Below are 17,223 nucleotides of genomic sequence, written 5' to 3' on the forward strand. Positions count from 1 at the left end.
AACGCAGGCGCCCACGGGGCAGAGGGTCCTGAGCCTGGACCTGCGAGTGGGTAAGGAAGAGGCTTCTCACCTCCCCACTGAGGGTGGGTCTTGGTGTCAGGGCAGGGGAGGGAGGGGGCAGGGCCTGAGTGCCCAGGGAGGATCCTGAGATGGGGGGGTCTGCAACGAGCATGTCCAGAGGAAAACGCTGTGGTCCAGGGGAGGCAGCGAGGCTGGAGGGGTCAGTGATGGAAACCTTGGCGTGTCTGACATCGAGGCCCTGGACACCTTCTCCTGGGAGCCCACATCGGAGCCCTGTGCTGACTCAGGGCTGACCGGGACAGGCGACCCTCCTCTGCTATGTGAGGAACAGAACCACGGGGCCTGCCGAGACTCAACCCAGGACGCCTCTAGGAGCCCGAGCTGCCTGACGCGGGGGTCTCAGCACTGCTGCTCTGGGTCAGCTGAGCCCAGCCGGGTCCCAGGACTACCCACCATCATCCCTGAGCCGCAGGAGCCTACGGTGGGGAACCAGCCACAGGGACGGCGAGGTCTGTGTGCTGGTCTACCCACTCATCTGGGGCGCAGGGGGCCTGGGTCCCCACACAGAGCTGCCGGGACAGTGAGGTCTGCCCAGTGGGGGACGGTGGCCCCAGGATCCGGGGACCCTGTGCAGGCTCCCTGGCTATGACACCTGTCCACCCTAGTGACAGGCCTGTAAACCAGACCGGCTCACCCACAAGCTCAGGGCCCATGTCCAGTGGTGACAAGCCTCAGGTGCCCCAGAAGCCAGCAGCCTCCCCTCCCCCTCAGTCATTCTCCGCCTGCCCTGTGCTCTCTGGCACCCCTGCCACCATCAGCCCCACTCCTGTGCCCACAGGCCGAGGATGGGCTTGGCCTGCACTGACCGGCTGGGCCCCCTCCCTCAACAAGCTGGCTTGGGGCAGAAAGGCGGCCACCTCACCTCTGGAGCTCAACCCCACGAGGGCACGGGAGTCTGGCCTGGCCCTGGGGTGACAGGCAGGGCCCAGCTGCCCTCTGAGCCCAGGGAGGCCCCTGACTGACAGCACTGGCTTGCGCCCAGGCCAAGTGCTCCTTCTGAACCCGGCTCATGTGAGGATGGCAGGGCAGCCAGGCCAGGGGTGGGGGCTGCAAGGGCCCCACCTGGGTGCCAGCCCGGCTCTGACCAACGGGCAGAGAGCACTCAGGCCACTCACCCGCTCCCGGCCTGTCTCCTTGTCCAAAAGCCGCAGGCGCGGGACCAGGGCTCCGAGGCCTTCCTGTCTGTCACCGCGGACCCCCCCAACCCGGGCCGGACCCTCCGCTTACCCGCTCCACGACGCCCTGCTTGTGCTTCAGCTTGTACACCCTGAGTGTGGGCAGGACGCTCTCGGCGTAGCCCCGGTCCTCCAGCCCGCGCAACAGGACGCCGTGGAAGGCCAGCCGGCACGCGTTGGCGTGGATGTCTGCGTCCAGCCTGGAGCCGATCACCAGGCACAGCCGAGGGCAGGTGACGGGCTTCTCAAACTCCACAAGGGCCCACTGCTGCCGGGGGCAGCAGCCTTCGGGGGCCTGGCCCGCCTTCCGGTCGGCCTCCCCGCTGTCTGTGGCGGCTGGCGCTGAGCCCGGGCACAGGTACTGCTCTTGGAAGAGGTATTCTCGGGAGAAGTCAAAGGAGTCCAGCACCGGCTCGCGGTCAAAGTCGTCGGGGGCAGGGCTGAAGAACATCACCCGGCCCATGACCGTCTCGTGGCCCACGGTGATGTGGAACTTGGCCTTGGTCTGCAGGGGCCCCCGGAAATATGGGATCTTCTCCACGGAGACGAGGGCCGCGTGGACAGTGTGCAGGGACTCGGGCGCGCACACCAGGCCGCGCTCCAGCAGCTTGGGGTCGAACTGGGTGACACAGACGCCCAGCCGGTCTCCCTGCATGGCGGAGGTGACGGGCGTGCGGAACATCTGCATGGACTTCACCTTCCTCACCACCTGGTAGGAGCGAGGGAGAGAGAGGGCGCTGAAGCCTGCAAGCCTTGTGGGGCGGGGGCTCCAGCCGGAGAAGCCCCCATCCCAGTACCGCCAGCACCAGCTCCGGGGCCTGTCGGACTCTTCACGCAGAACAGGCCCCACCCTGAAAACACGACACCAGGCCCACAGGGCGCCCAGGCAGGGCACGGCAGCGGTCACGGCAGCCAAATCCCACACCTCCCCGGTCCCCTTCTGTCCTGCCCGACCCCAGGCTCCGCCCTGGAACTCTCTCCCCTCCAGCTCCTCGCCTGCCAAGCTATGCCCGGCTGCCTCAAAAGCCCAGGACAAGCGCTGCTGCTCTGGAAAGGCTGCCCAGACTCCCGGCGGCAGGCTTGCCCTCGCTCCTTGGTGCTGCCCCAGCCCCTCCAGGTCTGCACCCGAGCTGTGCTCCGGGCCCGCCTGCTGCCCGCACACCGGCTCCCGGGGCAGTGCTCCCCGAGGTCACTCACTCGGGCCTGCCGTGTGCCAGGCACTGTCCTAGGAGTGGGAGCACGGCCAGCTGTGCCTTCAAAGAGCTCAACTTCCGGAAACAACAGCACAAGCATATCAACAAAATTTATATTAACACAAACAAAACTGATGTGTAACATTTACGTGTGCAAATACAGATAACTAACACAACTACACAGTTTGTATGCTGTAGACAGGACGTGCTCTGGGGAACAACACAGGGTGATGTGCTGGAGAGGGCCTGGTGGGGGTCCGGCTGTGCGACCCGAAGTCAGGGAAGACTCGTGCTGAGACCTGGTCAACAGAACCTGCTGTGGGAAGGCCCAGAGAAGGACGGTTCTAAACAGAGGAACCGGGAGGTGCAAAGGCCTGGGGCTGGAAGACGCCTGGGGAGTCTGGGGAATAAGCAAACAGTGCTGGAGAGGGGCATGGGCCCAAAGTCACCAGGAGGGTAGCAGGCAAGGAGCAACCTGCTCTTTCCTCTGTTTCTAAACCATCACACGGACGGCTACACTGGCAGGCCTCTCTACCCGCCCCAGGCAAAGCAGGAACGGGCACAGAAAAGGCTCCAACAAATGGTCACAAAATGAACGGAAGTCCCTCTGAGATCCACGTCGCAGAGATGAGACGAAATCACGTTCAAGGGTCTCTGGTTAACGCGGCAGAGAAACACGCAATCGATCTCAGAAAATCTGCCATCATAAGATGTTAAAGAGATTTCTGACCTTCAGGCGGTAGGCGTCCCTGCCTACAGGGTGTGTGGAGCTGCAGGGGCGCAGTCCTTTCCTGGAGCACCTAACACTCAGGTGTTTGTTTAAAGACCATTAACTACCTCAACAAGAGGCCGGGGGCCGAGAAAGTGAGAAGCGCGGTGTCAAAGCCACAGCCAAGACCAATCACAGAGAAACAAAACATCTCTGAAATGGTCCGTAAGGGCAACGGGAAACTAGGACTTTCAGGAATGCACCCCCCAGAAAGTGGAGAATGTTATCTCACACTCAGCGTCTGCCCGGTGAGGTAGGACCCGAACCTCATCTCTCAGTGAGCCCGTCCCACGCGGCCCCGCGTCGAGGCCAGCTTTCTAAACACGCATCTGACGGACCCCCACCCGGTCTCCCATCCACGAGCACGGGTCGTCCCCGTTTCCTGCTGGATCTGGTGTGGTGAGCCCCCTCTCCCGCAGGACCCTGCCTGGTGCAGGCATGAGGACGGCGCTGCAGGAGCTGCTGGGCCGCAGGGCGAGTGAGCGCTCCCTCCACCACCGCCAGGTAGACAAAGTGCCAAGGTGCGCTTCCACCCAGCGGACACCTGTCTTCTCCAGCATCTGGCATTGTCAGATTTCTTAACTTCTGTCTATCAGATCTGTGTATCTCCCCGTCTAAATCCTGAAGACAGGGGCACGTTCTGCCCGCTGCTGCAGGCTCAGTGCCGGTGCAGCCCATCGGAAGGGAGTTTTGGAAAAGAAAAGCCCCTCACGGCGAGAGGAGACATCGGGAGAAAGCACAGGGGGGTGGGGTCCGAGGTCAGAGTGCGGGGCTGGTGAGGCTGGGCCGGCGAGACTGCCACACTAACTGCCTCCTGGACTCTCCACCGGGCTGTCGGGGAAGCATCTCCAGCTGGCGGCTCCTGAGACCCACCCCCTCCAGCCCCGCCCTTCTCAGAAACGCCACCTCCGAGTTTCCAGATGCCTGGGCGAAGACTGGGGGTCCGTCCCGGCCCTCACCCTCCAGCCTGCAGCCTTCCTCAGAGACCTGGTGGGCTTGCCTCCGGCAGAGGCCCGGCCCCCGAGCCCCTCCCTCCACCACGCCCAGGCCCACCAGGCTTTGGTGGTCGCCCCATCTCCCGCAGTGGGCTCTGCACAGGGAGCCTCTGTGTGAGACAGGACAGCGCGGCTTCCCCGCTGCTCCTTGGCTTCCCACTCGCCCTGTAAAATGACCAGGGCCCTACAAGCGGCCCTGGTATCGCTCTGGCTTGGTTGGCTAGGACTGCCCTCCACCGCACCCGCTCCCGTCACTCCAGTCACACGAATGTCCCTTCTCGCTCCCGGAACAGGCTAGGCCCCGACCCCAGGGCCCCTGACGGGGCGCTCTTCTCAGACGGCCTCTCTCATCCCCTCGTTTCCTTCATGTCTCTGCTCAAACGTCTCTTCATCAGTGACCCCGCAGTAAGGACTGGGCCGCCGTCCTCATCTTCTCTGTCTTCTTTCCCTTGTCCTCTTTTTCTGTACGGCGCTCACCTCCCCCGGTGTGTATGTATGTATTTGCTCACTGACTGTCTCTCCAGGAGGAGACGTAACCTCCACGAGGCGAAGGCTTTGTTTTCATTTCATTTTTCCCATTTGCACCTCCAGTGCCCAGCACAGCACCTGGCACACAGGAGCCCTCAGCACACACGGGCATTCATGAGGGGTCGCCGTCCCCGCTGCAGGGAGTTCCCGGCCTGGCCTGGGGTCTACACTTCCTCAAAGGCCCGTGGAGCTCCAGATCTATGCTGGGGGCAGCACTGGCTGGGCGGTTAGAGGTTCCAGACACCCTTGGGTAAGGAGCCTTTCCAGCAGGGGAGAAGCAGGGCTGAGGCTCGCCAAGAGCCCCAGGGCTCCCTGGCGGTACATTCACGGTGACAACAGAGAAGCTGAGTGGGGGGGAGAGGGCCGCCACTGAGTGGGACAGGGAGGCCTTCTGCTGGGGACCACCAGGCCAGCCCCCCCCCCCCCGGAGCTCAGCACCCGTGAGGGCCGGCTGCCTGCAGAGTCTCCTCCCGGCTCCCCGGCACCAGGCGCTCTGGGGCAGGGAGGAACGGTCCCCCGGGGGAGGGGAGGAGGAATACATCAAGCAAGCAAACAATTTTTCAAACTCAAGTTCGTGCTTGCTAAGCAGTTTGGCCCTTTCTGATTAACAAAGAAGCTTTACCATCATCTGGGTCAGTTATTCTTCATAAAAACCCTCCGAGGCAGGTCAATATTTTTACATTCAATTTTATGGATGAAGAAACAGAGGTTTTTGACGTCTCCAAGGTCACAAAACAAACAGGCTGAGGTTGGGGACAAGAAACACTGGGACTGCAAGGCAGGCCTGTCACCGCGGTTGGGTCTACGGGCAGCTGAGCAGAACCCGCACCGCAGCCGCTGGAGCTGGGCAGAGCCGGCGGTGTGGATGGCCGGCTGGCACGAACCCAGGACAGTGGTTCCAGGGGAGCGGGGGGTCAGGCTGCCCCCAGAGCTGAGTGTGGCTCTCCCCTCTCCTGCCCCTCTCTCCTGCCCTCGCCAAGGGCAGCAACAGCCTCCTACTGGCCAGGCCCGTGGACGGTCTTGGACCCGACTTCTCACCCTTGGTGTCTGTCCTGGCGGCAGCGCTCCCAGCACGGGACAGGCTCATTGAAGGTCTGTGACTTGAGCAGGTGGCTGCCCCCGGGCCTGACGCGCTCAGACGCCCCTTCTGGTCGTCTCAGTGTCTGCAGCGTTTCTAGCACCCGGGGCATCTCTGCAGGATGCAGGGCTCAGGCTGAACACCCACAAGGTGGGACGCACAAGTGTTCATCTCTGCTCCCACTGCCCCTTGCGTGGGAGAGCGAGCCCCCAAGCATGTGGCGGAGACCTCACGCTCACCTTCGGCCACACAGAAGGGAGACAAGAGAGAGCCCCCAAGCATGTGGCGGAGACCTCACGCTTCACCGTCGGCCACACAGAAGGGAGACAGCGCCTGCTGGAGACCCAGACAGCGAATAGTGAGCTCGTCTTACAGACAAGGGAACGGAGGCCCCAGAGGTTAAGAGGCGCCCGCAGCACGACCTGCCTATTGTGAAAGACTGCATTCTCCCACTGCATCACGAAGAATGACCCACCACGCAAGCCCACAGGGAGTTTCTCCCCAGGAGGCGGCTCTCGGGCAGCTCCTTCTGCAGGCTGAGAAGTGGACAGGCCCAACACGTCGCAGCAAGCTGCAGAGAAGCAGCAAGCCTGGGCCCCTGGCATCTGCAGAATCAACAGGTGCTGGGCAGAAGGGGGCTGGGCAGCCTGCAACGTGCAGAGATTTCTGTAACAACAGTACTGGCTGTAATGAGACTGGACCCCTGTTATCCGTTTTCGTTCCATTAATGAGCCTAGAAGCTCCTGGCCGTGCCAAAGGCAAGGGTCAGGGCCTTGCAACTTCCTTACTTCATAAAATGTAAATTGAAGAGAGAAACACACAAGGGTGACACTAATAAGCTTACACCAGGATCAGCTGCTTCAATTCAAAGGGGTTCAGACCAGAGGGAAAAATGAAATGAGCTTTTAAAGGCCGGCCGGGGTTTGGCTCCATCAGGCCAGTTTGGTCCAATAAGGTCTCAGTCTGGCTGCTCCTCTCTCTCCCTCTTCTCTGCGCTGGGCCGGGACAGATAAGACGCCCCCCGGTGCATTAAGAGCATCTTGCACAGAAAGCCAAACTCGGGCGCTGCTTGAGGACGAGCAGCGTGGGCCGCGGGGCCTCGAGAGGGGAGCAGCAGGGGGGCCTGGGGGCTCCATTCTCACCTGCTTGCTTTTTAGAGAAATGAAAACCCTTCAGAAAGGCGCCAGGAGCCCCGTGTTCCCACCACGGGGCAACTGCTGCGAGCCCGTCCCTCCTAGTTCGTCTTGACGAGGAGCCGAAGACCCCCAGGCCCACCCCCTGCAGCGCCGGCAGCCGATTTCTTTGCGCATCCTTCAGCCGTGTGCGCCTACGCCCGGGCGTGCACCCCTGAAGTGGCCACGCTGGTTAGCTCACACAGCGTGCCAGACCCTTGTTTACCTCCTTGCCGCCTTCCTCTGTGGCACGTTTCTGATATCTGTGCACATCAGGATACACTTCCGTAAACAGAGGTACCTCTACACAGTCGGCTGGTACTTGACACAGATGCCCACCTGACTAGGTCGTTCTCTTAGACGGCTGCATAGTACTCCCGCACAGGAAACCTCCCTGTCAGTCCCCGTGCCCGTGCCGAGGGACACGTGGGATGCCGTGGTCGTTCCTGTAGCACAGAGTGTCCCAGCGCAGCCGTGGTGTGGGGAGCACGTGTGCAGCTCCACTGGGTCTCACCAGTGGCTTCTGAAGCAGCCGGCCCACCCAAACCCTGGCAGAGCTGCAGAGGCTCCCTCTCTGCCCACCCACCTGCCATGGGCAGCTGGCACTGCAGGCTTTCTCCCTGGTGCTGGGCGGACAGAGGAGGCACGCCCCCTCCGCTGCTCACTGTGCGTCCCTGACACCAGGACGGCTGGCTCCTCACAGCCCCACAGCCAGGCCCAGGGCCTCAGGGCAAGCTCCAAGGGAGGGTGACATGTGGCAGGAGGCCTGGCCAGACCACCATCGCCCTGGCTCTCCTCCGGGGGCCACTGCCCCGGGCACCAGCACGAGGAAGCACGGCCCTGGTGGCACCAGCCACTCTCCCTGCTCCTGGCTTGCCCAGGGGGACCAGGCCAGCCGCCCAGAGGTGGGCTCTGTTCCTCAACCACAGACCACCTGTCCTCTGGGGAAGAGAGGGAGACCTTCCTCTCAGGGATCCCTGCTTAAAAATGAGAAATGCCTCCCATTGAAGGAAAAGAGGGTCTTCCGAAGCCTGGGGACCCACAGACACACACACAGGGTCAGAGATGGGGGCCCTGCCTGCCTGTGCGTGTCTGCTCCGCCCTGCCCCTGGGCCAGGCTCCCAGCCCCCGGGGTCAGACCCCCTGGGATCAGCGGGCACCTTCCCACCTGCACACCTGCCCACCTCCCCCAGCCCCCGCCAGCTCCCGCCCAGAGTCTCGGGGCCCCGGCAGTGATCCCCATGGCACTCAGGCCTTGTGGCAACTCCTGCTCTGCCTGTGCGCCTGGCTCCCGGCTGAGGGGCTCCCGCGCCAGGAGGACGGCTGCCCAGGGCAGGCTGGGCCCACTGTGCTCACCGCTGGCCCCCAGCACGTGCCCGGGAGGCAGGGGATGGGTTCGGTTTCCTACCACAGGGCCCAGCCAAGGCCCCACCCCGCCAGGGGGACCTCACAGACAAACCCTGGTTACTACCCGCCCTGTCGGTCGCTGCAACAATGGAAAACCGTAAAAGTGACAAGGGGCCGCCAAGAAGCACTGCGCCCCCCCCCCCCGCCACCCGCCAAGCATCTGTCGTCCCATAAAACTTTAAATTGAATTACACCAATGTTGGACTCTTCTGTTTCCCATACAACTGTGGCTTTAATTGTTTTTAACGACATCCTTGGGCTTTTTGGGGGGTAAAGAATCCTTGGAGTGGGGCCAAGGGAGCCAGTGTTGTCCTGGAGCCGGAGCAGTGAACACAACCACACCTGGGCTGTGGAGGACCGACCTGGGCGGCCTGGGTCTCAGAGGGTGGGTCCAGGCAGACAGATGGTACCCACGGTCCCAAGGGCCACGTTCCTCGGCCACCTCATTCCTGCATGCACGCCCACCTTCCCACGGACCCCGCAGCTGCCCCGCTCACGCTCTGAGCTTGGGGAGAGTTCCGTAACGTTTCCGAGCCACGGTGTCTTCACCAGCCACATGGCTCATCCGCCCCGGCCACAAGGATGCCATGGTGCTCCAAGAGGCCTGTGCCTGGGTCTGCAGAGAGAGCGCCCTGAGCGCCAGTCCTCAGGGGCCCAAGCTCAGCCCCTGGCTTCCCCTCATCCTGCAAGTCCCCACGGCCCGTAGGGGCAAATCCTGGCGTGTCTTCCCATTCACCGGGCCTCACTTCTCACTCGCTCCCCAACAGCGCCCCTCCCCCACGTTTCTGCCGGGCACCAGCCTCATACAGAGACCGGTCAGACACTGCTCTGCCTTAGGCCCACCAGGGCTCCAGGGCCCACTGCTCACTCCCTGGCGCTAAGCTGGCCCCCTCTCCAACCCAGCCTCCTTCTGAGTCTGGGCAGGGCTCTCCTGAGCTCTCGGCTGCACCCTGCACGCCGCAAGCTGCGGCTCCTGCTGGCTCACCCAGGCCAAGAGCCTTCCTGCCCACCTGTCCTGGTGGGCATTCTTCAAGGCCCACTCCCTCACACACATTGCTGTAGCACCTGCTGTGGGGCAGGCCCTGCCCCTGACACCGGAGCAGGGGAAGCTGTGGCCCTTGCCCCCACAACTACACACTCACGGGGCAGACAGGTGTGTAAGCGTCACTTAGAACACAGGTGAGTGCTGGGAGAGTGGGGCTCGGGGGTCAGCAGAGAGGAGGTGACACCTGAACTGGGTTTTAAAGGACAATGCCACGCAAATGAGACCAGGAGAGGGGAAGGCGTGGGGGTGGGTGGGGAAGGCGGGGAAGGAGCCAGGCAGGTCTGGGCAGAGCTCCGGGAGGTGGGGCTCAGGAGAAGACGGAGCTGAAGTGGGGAGGGTTCTGAGGGGCAGGAGCCTGTCCCGTCCATCAGTGCATCTTGTCCCGACGAGGCAGGCCTGTCTACACAGAGGGGGCTCAGGAAGTGCTCGCGGAACTGAACTCCAGGAAAAACCCATACACGGAGGGCTGTGCCCAACCGGCCTTGGTCCCGAAGCTGCCTCTGATTACAGAAGGAAGCTCACGGGCACAGTCTGCCCAGGGAGCAGAGGCAGCCTCCTGTCTGGAGGACGTGAAACTGTAACAAGGAGGGTTCCCTGTGCCAAAGATTTCTTTCCTCCTATTTTTCTGTGTATTATTCTGTATTTTCCAAGTTTATCTGTAGTTTTTAATATAAGAATTAAAAAAAGCTTTGAACGCAAACATCAAATGTCTCGATTTTAAGTGCAAACACAGCACCTGGAATTAATTAATAGCAGGGGTCTGCTACGTGCCAGGCCACTCAAGGCACCAGGTCTACAGCCGTGTACCTGACGGCCAAGCGGGGCTGCGGCCAGGAGCTCATGCTCCGGCTGGACGGACGGGGTCGGAAGCTGGTATCAGAAATGGAAGAGTAACTTCCTCTCCTGGATCCCTCCTCTCCGCCCCCTGGAGTCTCCCAGGGGAAGCTCTCAGTCCTACGATGCAGTAAGGAGCCCGCTGACCCACAGGGGCCTGCACCCTCCACTGCCCCCGCGCCCTCAAGGACACCGTTCGCACCTCAGGGGCCGGCGGAGGAGCCCAGCCGTCTTGAAAGACGCCAGGAAGTGCCCCCGCCTTTCCTGAAGGCAGAGGAGAGCAGGTGCAGGCTAAGAGCACAGAATTTCTTCAAAGTCCCAAGTTTTAACATTCATGGAAATTGCTGTGTTCTAAGGCATGACAGACCCATGTTTGTTTTAAAATAGAAATAAAGTTTGGAATTAACTGCCCTTTTGAAAGCTGTATGTGCAGGACACTGACCTGCTGGTCCCAGGTTACCACAGCCTGGCGCATGGTGGCCTTTATCCTCCCCACCCCGGGATGCAGGGCAGAGACAGCGGCGGGTGCCTTCCGTTGGAGGGACGTGAGCACTCGCAGGCAGCGAGGGGCTGGCACACGCAGCTGCTCGTCCTTCCAAGCTCACCCACTGCCAACCCCAGAGTGTGCGGAGGCAGAGTGGGGAGCCCACAGCCCCTCTCGCACCTCGTTCCAGCCGCAAGCGCTGCCTGCGTGAGCGCCTGCTGCCCGGGGTGCACGTGTGCCATCCAACCCCTCCCAGCTGGTCAGTGCTGCGCTGTCCACCCTCTGAGGGTCAGGTTCCCTGTGTGAGATGGAGAAGGTGACACTTTCGGGGCTGCGGCAGGAATTTAAAACTTTGTCAGTGAAGGCCAAGCCCAGCACAGACCACTTGGGAGAGAGTAACTCCTGTTATGATTCAGAGTGAAATTAAAAGCCTGGGGTGGGGGGTAGGGGGCAGGAGAAACGGTGCCAGGAGGTCCCCGGGCCCCAGCAGGTCAGGTCACGGAGGTCCAGGCTGGCCTCCGGCACCCGGGCCAAGCCCCCAGGTCCCCAGCCACCACTGTCCCTTGCACCCGCAGCCCCGGCCAGAGCAGCACGGGACGAGCTCGGTCGCCGTGCAGAGACGGCCCCTCCAGCCCTGCTGAGTCTGGCCCCTTAGCAGGAGGAGAGCTCCAAGAGGCCAGGTGACCAGAGGTGCTCAAAGAGGCTTGGTTCCTGCCAGCGGTTTTGGCTTCCAGACCTAGAGGTCCCTCCAAGGGCACAGGCAGAACTTGGGGCTGAGGGATGTCTTCCTGGAAGCCTGGAGAGATTTATCCAACTTGGACTGTTCCGAAGTGCAGGCACCAGCCTGTCAACCTGCCTCGTGGGGCTGCGAGCAGCTCTTCCCTGAAAGCCGTGGGGAATCTGCAAACACCTGCTCAGAAAGTAGGTTGGGATGTCAATATTAATACTATCTGAAAAGTTCAGGAGCTGTGGTTGAGGTTAATGAAAATTTTTTTCAGCATGTAAGCCAGAACTCTGAATGGGAACATGTCAAGGAGATAAGCTGCCCTGAGCAGGGGGGCGGGGTCGTCAGACGGAGCCTTCAGGGAAGCGACGGCAAGAGCGACGAAGGCGCAGGCGAAGGTGGGGGCCGGGCAGATGCAAGTCCAGCCCCACCCTGCCGGCCCCCGCGGCCCTGGCCGGCACCTCTGGCCCTGGCTCCAAACCAGCCAGGAAGGGCCATCCCACCTCTGCCCCGCAGCTTGTGTCACATGGCGGGTGGCCGGCAGACATTCTGGTGACACGCTAACCAACAGGCCACTCACCACACCAAGCCGTCAGGCAGCAGGGACCGGCCACCTGTGCTGGGGGGCCTCCCCTTTATGTCTGGCGGACCCTCCACCTCTGCCCTGCTAACTGCTACCTCTCTTCGGCCCAGCTGAAGCCCACTGCCCGAGGCCACCTTCCAAGGCGCCCGGCTCCCCTGGGCCTCCTCACCTATCTTGGCATCGTCACCACCGTCCCCTTCCCACTCCCGCCCTCACCGCCACTGACACTCAGTGAGCACCTGCTGTGTGTCCCAGACGGTGCTCTGACAAGCCCACACGTGTCAGCCTATGCAGCCCTCGCAAAACCCCGAGAGGTCGGTCTTACTGTGACCTGCGCTGCACAGGGGCTGGACGGGGGCCCGGGCTGGGGGCTCGGCAGTGGTGGGACGAGGATGCCTGAGAACACGTGGCCCTCAGTTCTGTCCCCCAGCCGGGGCCGGTGCATTGTTAGTGGTAACGACGGCTAAGCTGGAGTGAGACTGCGGGCAAGGGGCCGCATCCCCACATGACGCAGCTGTCACAGGGCAGCCTTGGAGTCAGACTTCCTGGTTCAAAGTCCTCACGTTGGCTGTGACCTTGGGCAAGGGGCATGGCCTCGCTCTGCTTCCTCACAGGGCAGCAGTGAGGGTGATGCTGGCCTAGTGCACATGGCAGAGCTGGCACCGCAGCAAGACAACTAGGAACTTCCACGAAGATCAGTGACCAACACCATCACCATTCACACCTCGTCATCGGTAGAAAGGAGACGTGCATCCGGCTCCTTTGGGGTCGCCGCAGCAGTGGAAGTCCAAGAGAGGGGCCGCGTGGGCGCCCGAGGCCGGCAGACCGGGGGTTGCAAACTTTGCTCTAAAAGGCCACTCACTGCTTTGGGCCCTGAGGCCCTACTCAGCTCTGCCGTGGCAGCCACAAAGCAGCTGCCAACGAGAAGCTTTATTTACAAAAACGGGTGGCAGGCGGTAACCTGCTGACCCTGCTGAGCTCTGAGGCCCAGGCTCCCATGAGCGAAACCACCTAGGCAGGAGCAGCTACCTCTGCCCGCAGCAGCCATGCGCGGCGCGGTCAGGCCCCTCGGCCGCCCCACCCGGAGCGTGACACATGTGGAGTCAACGGGCCTCCTTGCGCGGTCACCTCTGGGGACACAGCACAGGTCAGACCCGGGGAGGGGGCAGGGGTGACCTTCAGGTCCTGCCTCCTCATCACAACCTGGACACAAGGACAATGCCGCGCCTTGTAAAGCGGAGAGAGACAAAGGCAGCCCCTGGTTGGGTGCCAGAGTGATTGGTTTGTTTGTTTGTTTTTAAACTTTGGGGGGAAGAGGTAACTACTTATTTATTTACTTGTCTGTCTGTTTTAGTGGAGGCACTGGGGGTGGAGCCCGGGACCTCGTGCACGCGGAGCACATGCTCCACCACTAGAGCCCTGCCCCCCCCTCCCCCCCCAGTGACTGTTATGCTCGCCCGTCTCCTAGGAGGCAGGAGGACAGGGCAATCCACTTGAGATGACTTTCAGAAGCTTAAGGGCATAAGCTTTAAGCCAAGTCTGTTTGGGGCAGACGGGTAGCACACAGGCCAACGTGAGGCACGTTGTATCGCAAATAAAAATCGGCCCATGAATATACATAATCCCCAAGGTAATTCTCCCAATCTCACGACGGTAATGGAGCCGCCCTCGCTCACTGGGGCATGAATATTTACTGTCCTCTGGCTTTGCTGCTCTCGATCTGGGTTCAATTTTGCAAATTAAAATGAGGGCTGTGTGGATAGAGAGATTACAGGAGAGCCTCCTGAAGCCTGCTGTCCCCGGTGAGGGGGCCGGCGGGGGAGCTGGCCCCTTCCCGCTGGCCGAGCACCTCCGCCTTGAGGGTCAGGGGAACAGAGCTGGGACGAGGGCCCGCGGGGGGCCAGCACCCCGGGAACACACAGGGGGAAAATGCATGAAAATGTGTGAAAATTCCCCAGGCTCCCCTTGGACGGCTGAGGAGTCTCCAAGCGGCCAAAAGAGCAGGGACTTTACAAGCAGACAGACCTGGGCTCGGACCTCGTCCAGGACCTGGGCCTGGGGCGTGTCACTCCCTCTCTGGGCCTCAGCACCTTCCCCTGCAAAGTGGGGTAAACACTGCCTCCCTCTGGCCGCTGTGAGAACCAGGAGCTGTGTGTGCAGGCGTCCAGCTGTGCCGTGTGGGGAGGGACAGGGGAGGGTTTGCGAGCCCCCAGGCAAGAGCCAGGATGGCTTGATGGGGCGGTGATGCCGCCAACGGACGACACTGACTTGCAGAGCGGCAGCGGCTCCCACCAGCACAATCCTGGAGCAGCGTGCGTCCAACCAGTGGCCTGGCCAGTACCCGGCTGGACTTGCTACCTACCTGGGGTGAGGCCGAGACAGATCTGACACCCCACTGGTCTTGCCGAGAGAAGGGAGCAGCCTCCTGCTGACGGGTGAGAGGGAAATGGAGCAGGAATCGGGGGGCAGCAGTGACAGGCAGCTCCGGGAACCCGCAGGCGGCCTACAAACCTGGACGCCTGTCTGCCTGTCACACACCTGGCTCCCTGGAAACCAAAAGCCTGGGAGAGAGAGTCACTTAATCTGCTCTTGGGGCTGTAAAAACCAGCTGGAACAAAATCTGTGTGAATTTGGTCCCAAGCCCCTTGTCAAGGACAGCGCTGCCACGGCTTGAAAACCTATTATATGTGGGCATCAGACGGGCCCCAGCTGCTGGGGGCCCACGGCTGAGGCCCTGGGCCTCACACGGACGGGGCTGGGCCAGGACGGCACACCAGGCCAGGTGCCTCCTGTGCCTGGAGCCTGGCCATGCCCTAGGCTTGGCCAGGTCTCGGGAGACAAGGATGCATCGGACACAATCCCCACCCCACCCCCGAGCTTCCAGCCTCCCGACAGTCTGCTCCGTCCTGTGAACCACACGGCAAGGGCTATCTCAGGGAGTGAGGAGGGCGGGGCGAGGAAGGAGCCATGGTTCCCCACTGGCAGGGACCTTGGCAGGGACAGAAATCCAGAGAGGTGACGCCTGTGCAGGGCCTTGAGGATGGAGAGGACGGCTCAGGCAGAAGACGGACAGAGGACTGGGGGCCCCAGGAGGGCGCTCGGGGCAGGGACGGTAGCACGTGTGAGCACAGAGGGTGCCGCTGTGGCTGGAGGTCGGGGTGTGCTGGCAGGAGGAGCCCCAAGATGAGATGCTGCTGACAGGGGTGAGGTGTGACAGCATGTGGCGTCCGAAAGACTCTGGGCAGCCCACACAGGGCGGCGGGGCCGAGAGGAGAAAAGACTGAGGGCAGGTGGACGCTGGCCGGAGGCTGGGCCTAGCCTGCTCACCCTCCCCACCCGGCGCCCGTGGCCGCACACAGCTGCACCAGTCGTGGTGCTGGTGGGGGGATGAAAGAACAGAATGAGGACTTGGGGAAGCAGGGATGGAGTGAAAGCACGGCCACCGGGCTGGGGAGCGCGAGGACTCCGGGGCAGCAGGCGTCTGGAGGAAGACACACGCCCACCCCTCCGGCCCGCCCCCGGCCCCTAGGCAGCGGCACCCGCGTGTCTGCAGGGCTCCCGCGGAGCTGACAAGGCCTGGGACCAAAGGGTTACTCGCTGTGCTCGGAAAACCCTAACCCCCAGCCTGACTAAACGTCTTCTATTTTTCTTTCTGCTTTCTTTAAGACCCCAGATGTGTTCTTGCACATCAAAAGAGAGCAACTTATAAAGTTAAACTAAATCAAGGGCTTTTGTTCTGAGGCATCGTTGCTGAACTAATTATTCCTGTATGTTGTTTAATGAAATCGTGGTCCCATATATTAAACCCGTTAACAGGATGAGCACATGAGTTACAAGGAAGGTCGGGGCTGGGATTATAAATTTAACTTTTTCTTAAGAAGAGATGAAACAAACGGCCCAACTCCCCGCTGTCGTGTGTCACGGAGGGAAAATGATGGCACGGCGCTGAGGGCGGGCGGCCGGTTCACGGAGGCTGGCGGCACCGGGCGGGCGGCGGGCCCAGCCCCCGGCTCCCAGCCGCGGCTCCCCTGCACCCCAGCTCCAGGCAGGCGCAGGGCTCGCTCCTCCTCCCCCGCGTCCCCTCAGTCCCCTGACCTCCAGGCCCACGTGACCCCACACACAGGCCGCCCAGCCAAGTTGCCAGTGGCCCAGAAAGTCGGAAGCAGTCCTAACAACGCACACACACGGAGAAGACAGGCAGCCACCTTCCCACGGCCAGAAACAGCGGGACAGTTCGTGAGTCCGTCCCGAGGGACGGCAGGGAGCCTCCCTCCTGTGGACCGGAACCCACGGCTTGCCAGTGGGAACACACAGCAAGCAGTGCTGTCAGAGAACCCACGAGAGTGTGTGTGCACGTGCGCGTGTTCACGTGTGTACCCCGGAAAGGACGTGCAGCGCGCTCTTAGCTTTGGTTCTTTCTGGGGAGCAGAATTCTAGGGAACTTAAACTTTCAGCTTTAGGTGATGAGGTATTAAGTTTTCACAAGAAGCATGCGTTTCTATTATAATTGAATAAAGCAATAAATAAACAACATTCTTCAAAGAACAGACCACAAACCAGCAGCAACACCCCTGTGCCAGAGGCTGGAGCTACCAGGGCGTCACAGAGGGCTCCGCCGTCTGGGGCTGGAGGCGCTGGCTGGTGGGGGTGACCCTGCGGCCCAGGAGAGCGTCTGGGCTTCCAGAAATGGGGCCGCACCCTCCACGTCAGCAACACTGTGAGGGGCCTCAGGCAGAGGAGGGCCTCTGCCAGGTGATGACCTGGCGGCCACGTGGCGTCCTCGCAGACCCCTAGGCGCACCCCCTCCCGCAGCACGTCCTTCTGGACACACGAGGCCGAGGCTGCAGCAGCAGCGCCCGGCTCTGCTCCCTCCGACAGGCCAGCCACGTGGTGCCAAGCAAAGGCCTCCATTCCCTGCACGGACACACGTGGAACATGAGCCGCCCACCCTGCGGACACGCACGCATCAGCCCCCACTGCACGAGGTGGCTGCCATCACTGCCCCCACTTCACAGCTGGGAAAAATGAGTCCCAGGGAGGCAAGCATCTCAGCCTGAGCCCACAGCCGGGAGGTGGCATTTTACCCAGAGTCTGTTACACGCTGGGCCCCTAGCCAGCGAGGTCATCCTTGTAGCCCTGCCCTGACGGGGAGCGA

At 61.9% G+C, this 17,223-nt stretch overlaps 1 protein-coding gene across 2 annotated transcripts in view; it reads right to left on the reverse strand.

Annotated features, from left to right (window-relative positions):
• EEFSEC (eukaryotic elongation factor, selenocysteine-tRNA specific) overlaps positions 1-17,223 on the reverse strand; it is a 146,339-nt gene that overhangs the window by 28,735 nt on the left and 100,381 nt on the right. For both annotated transcript variants that reach the window (XM_032458783.1, XM_032458784.1), the window contains exon 5: positions 1,309-1,965. In XM_032458783.1, coding sequence (XP_032314674.1) covers positions 1,309-1,965 — 657 coding nt within the window. The remainder of the gene's footprint in view (positions 1-1,308; positions 1,966-17,223) is intronic.

Source organism: Camelus ferus, chromosome 17, assembly GCF_009834535.1.
Source record: "Camelus ferus isolate YT-003-E chromosome 17, BCGSAC_Cfer_1.0, whole genome shotgun sequence".
In the NCBI taxonomy this organism is placed as follows: Eukaryota; Metazoa; Chordata; class Mammalia; order Artiodactyla; family Camelidae; genus Camelus; species Camelus ferus.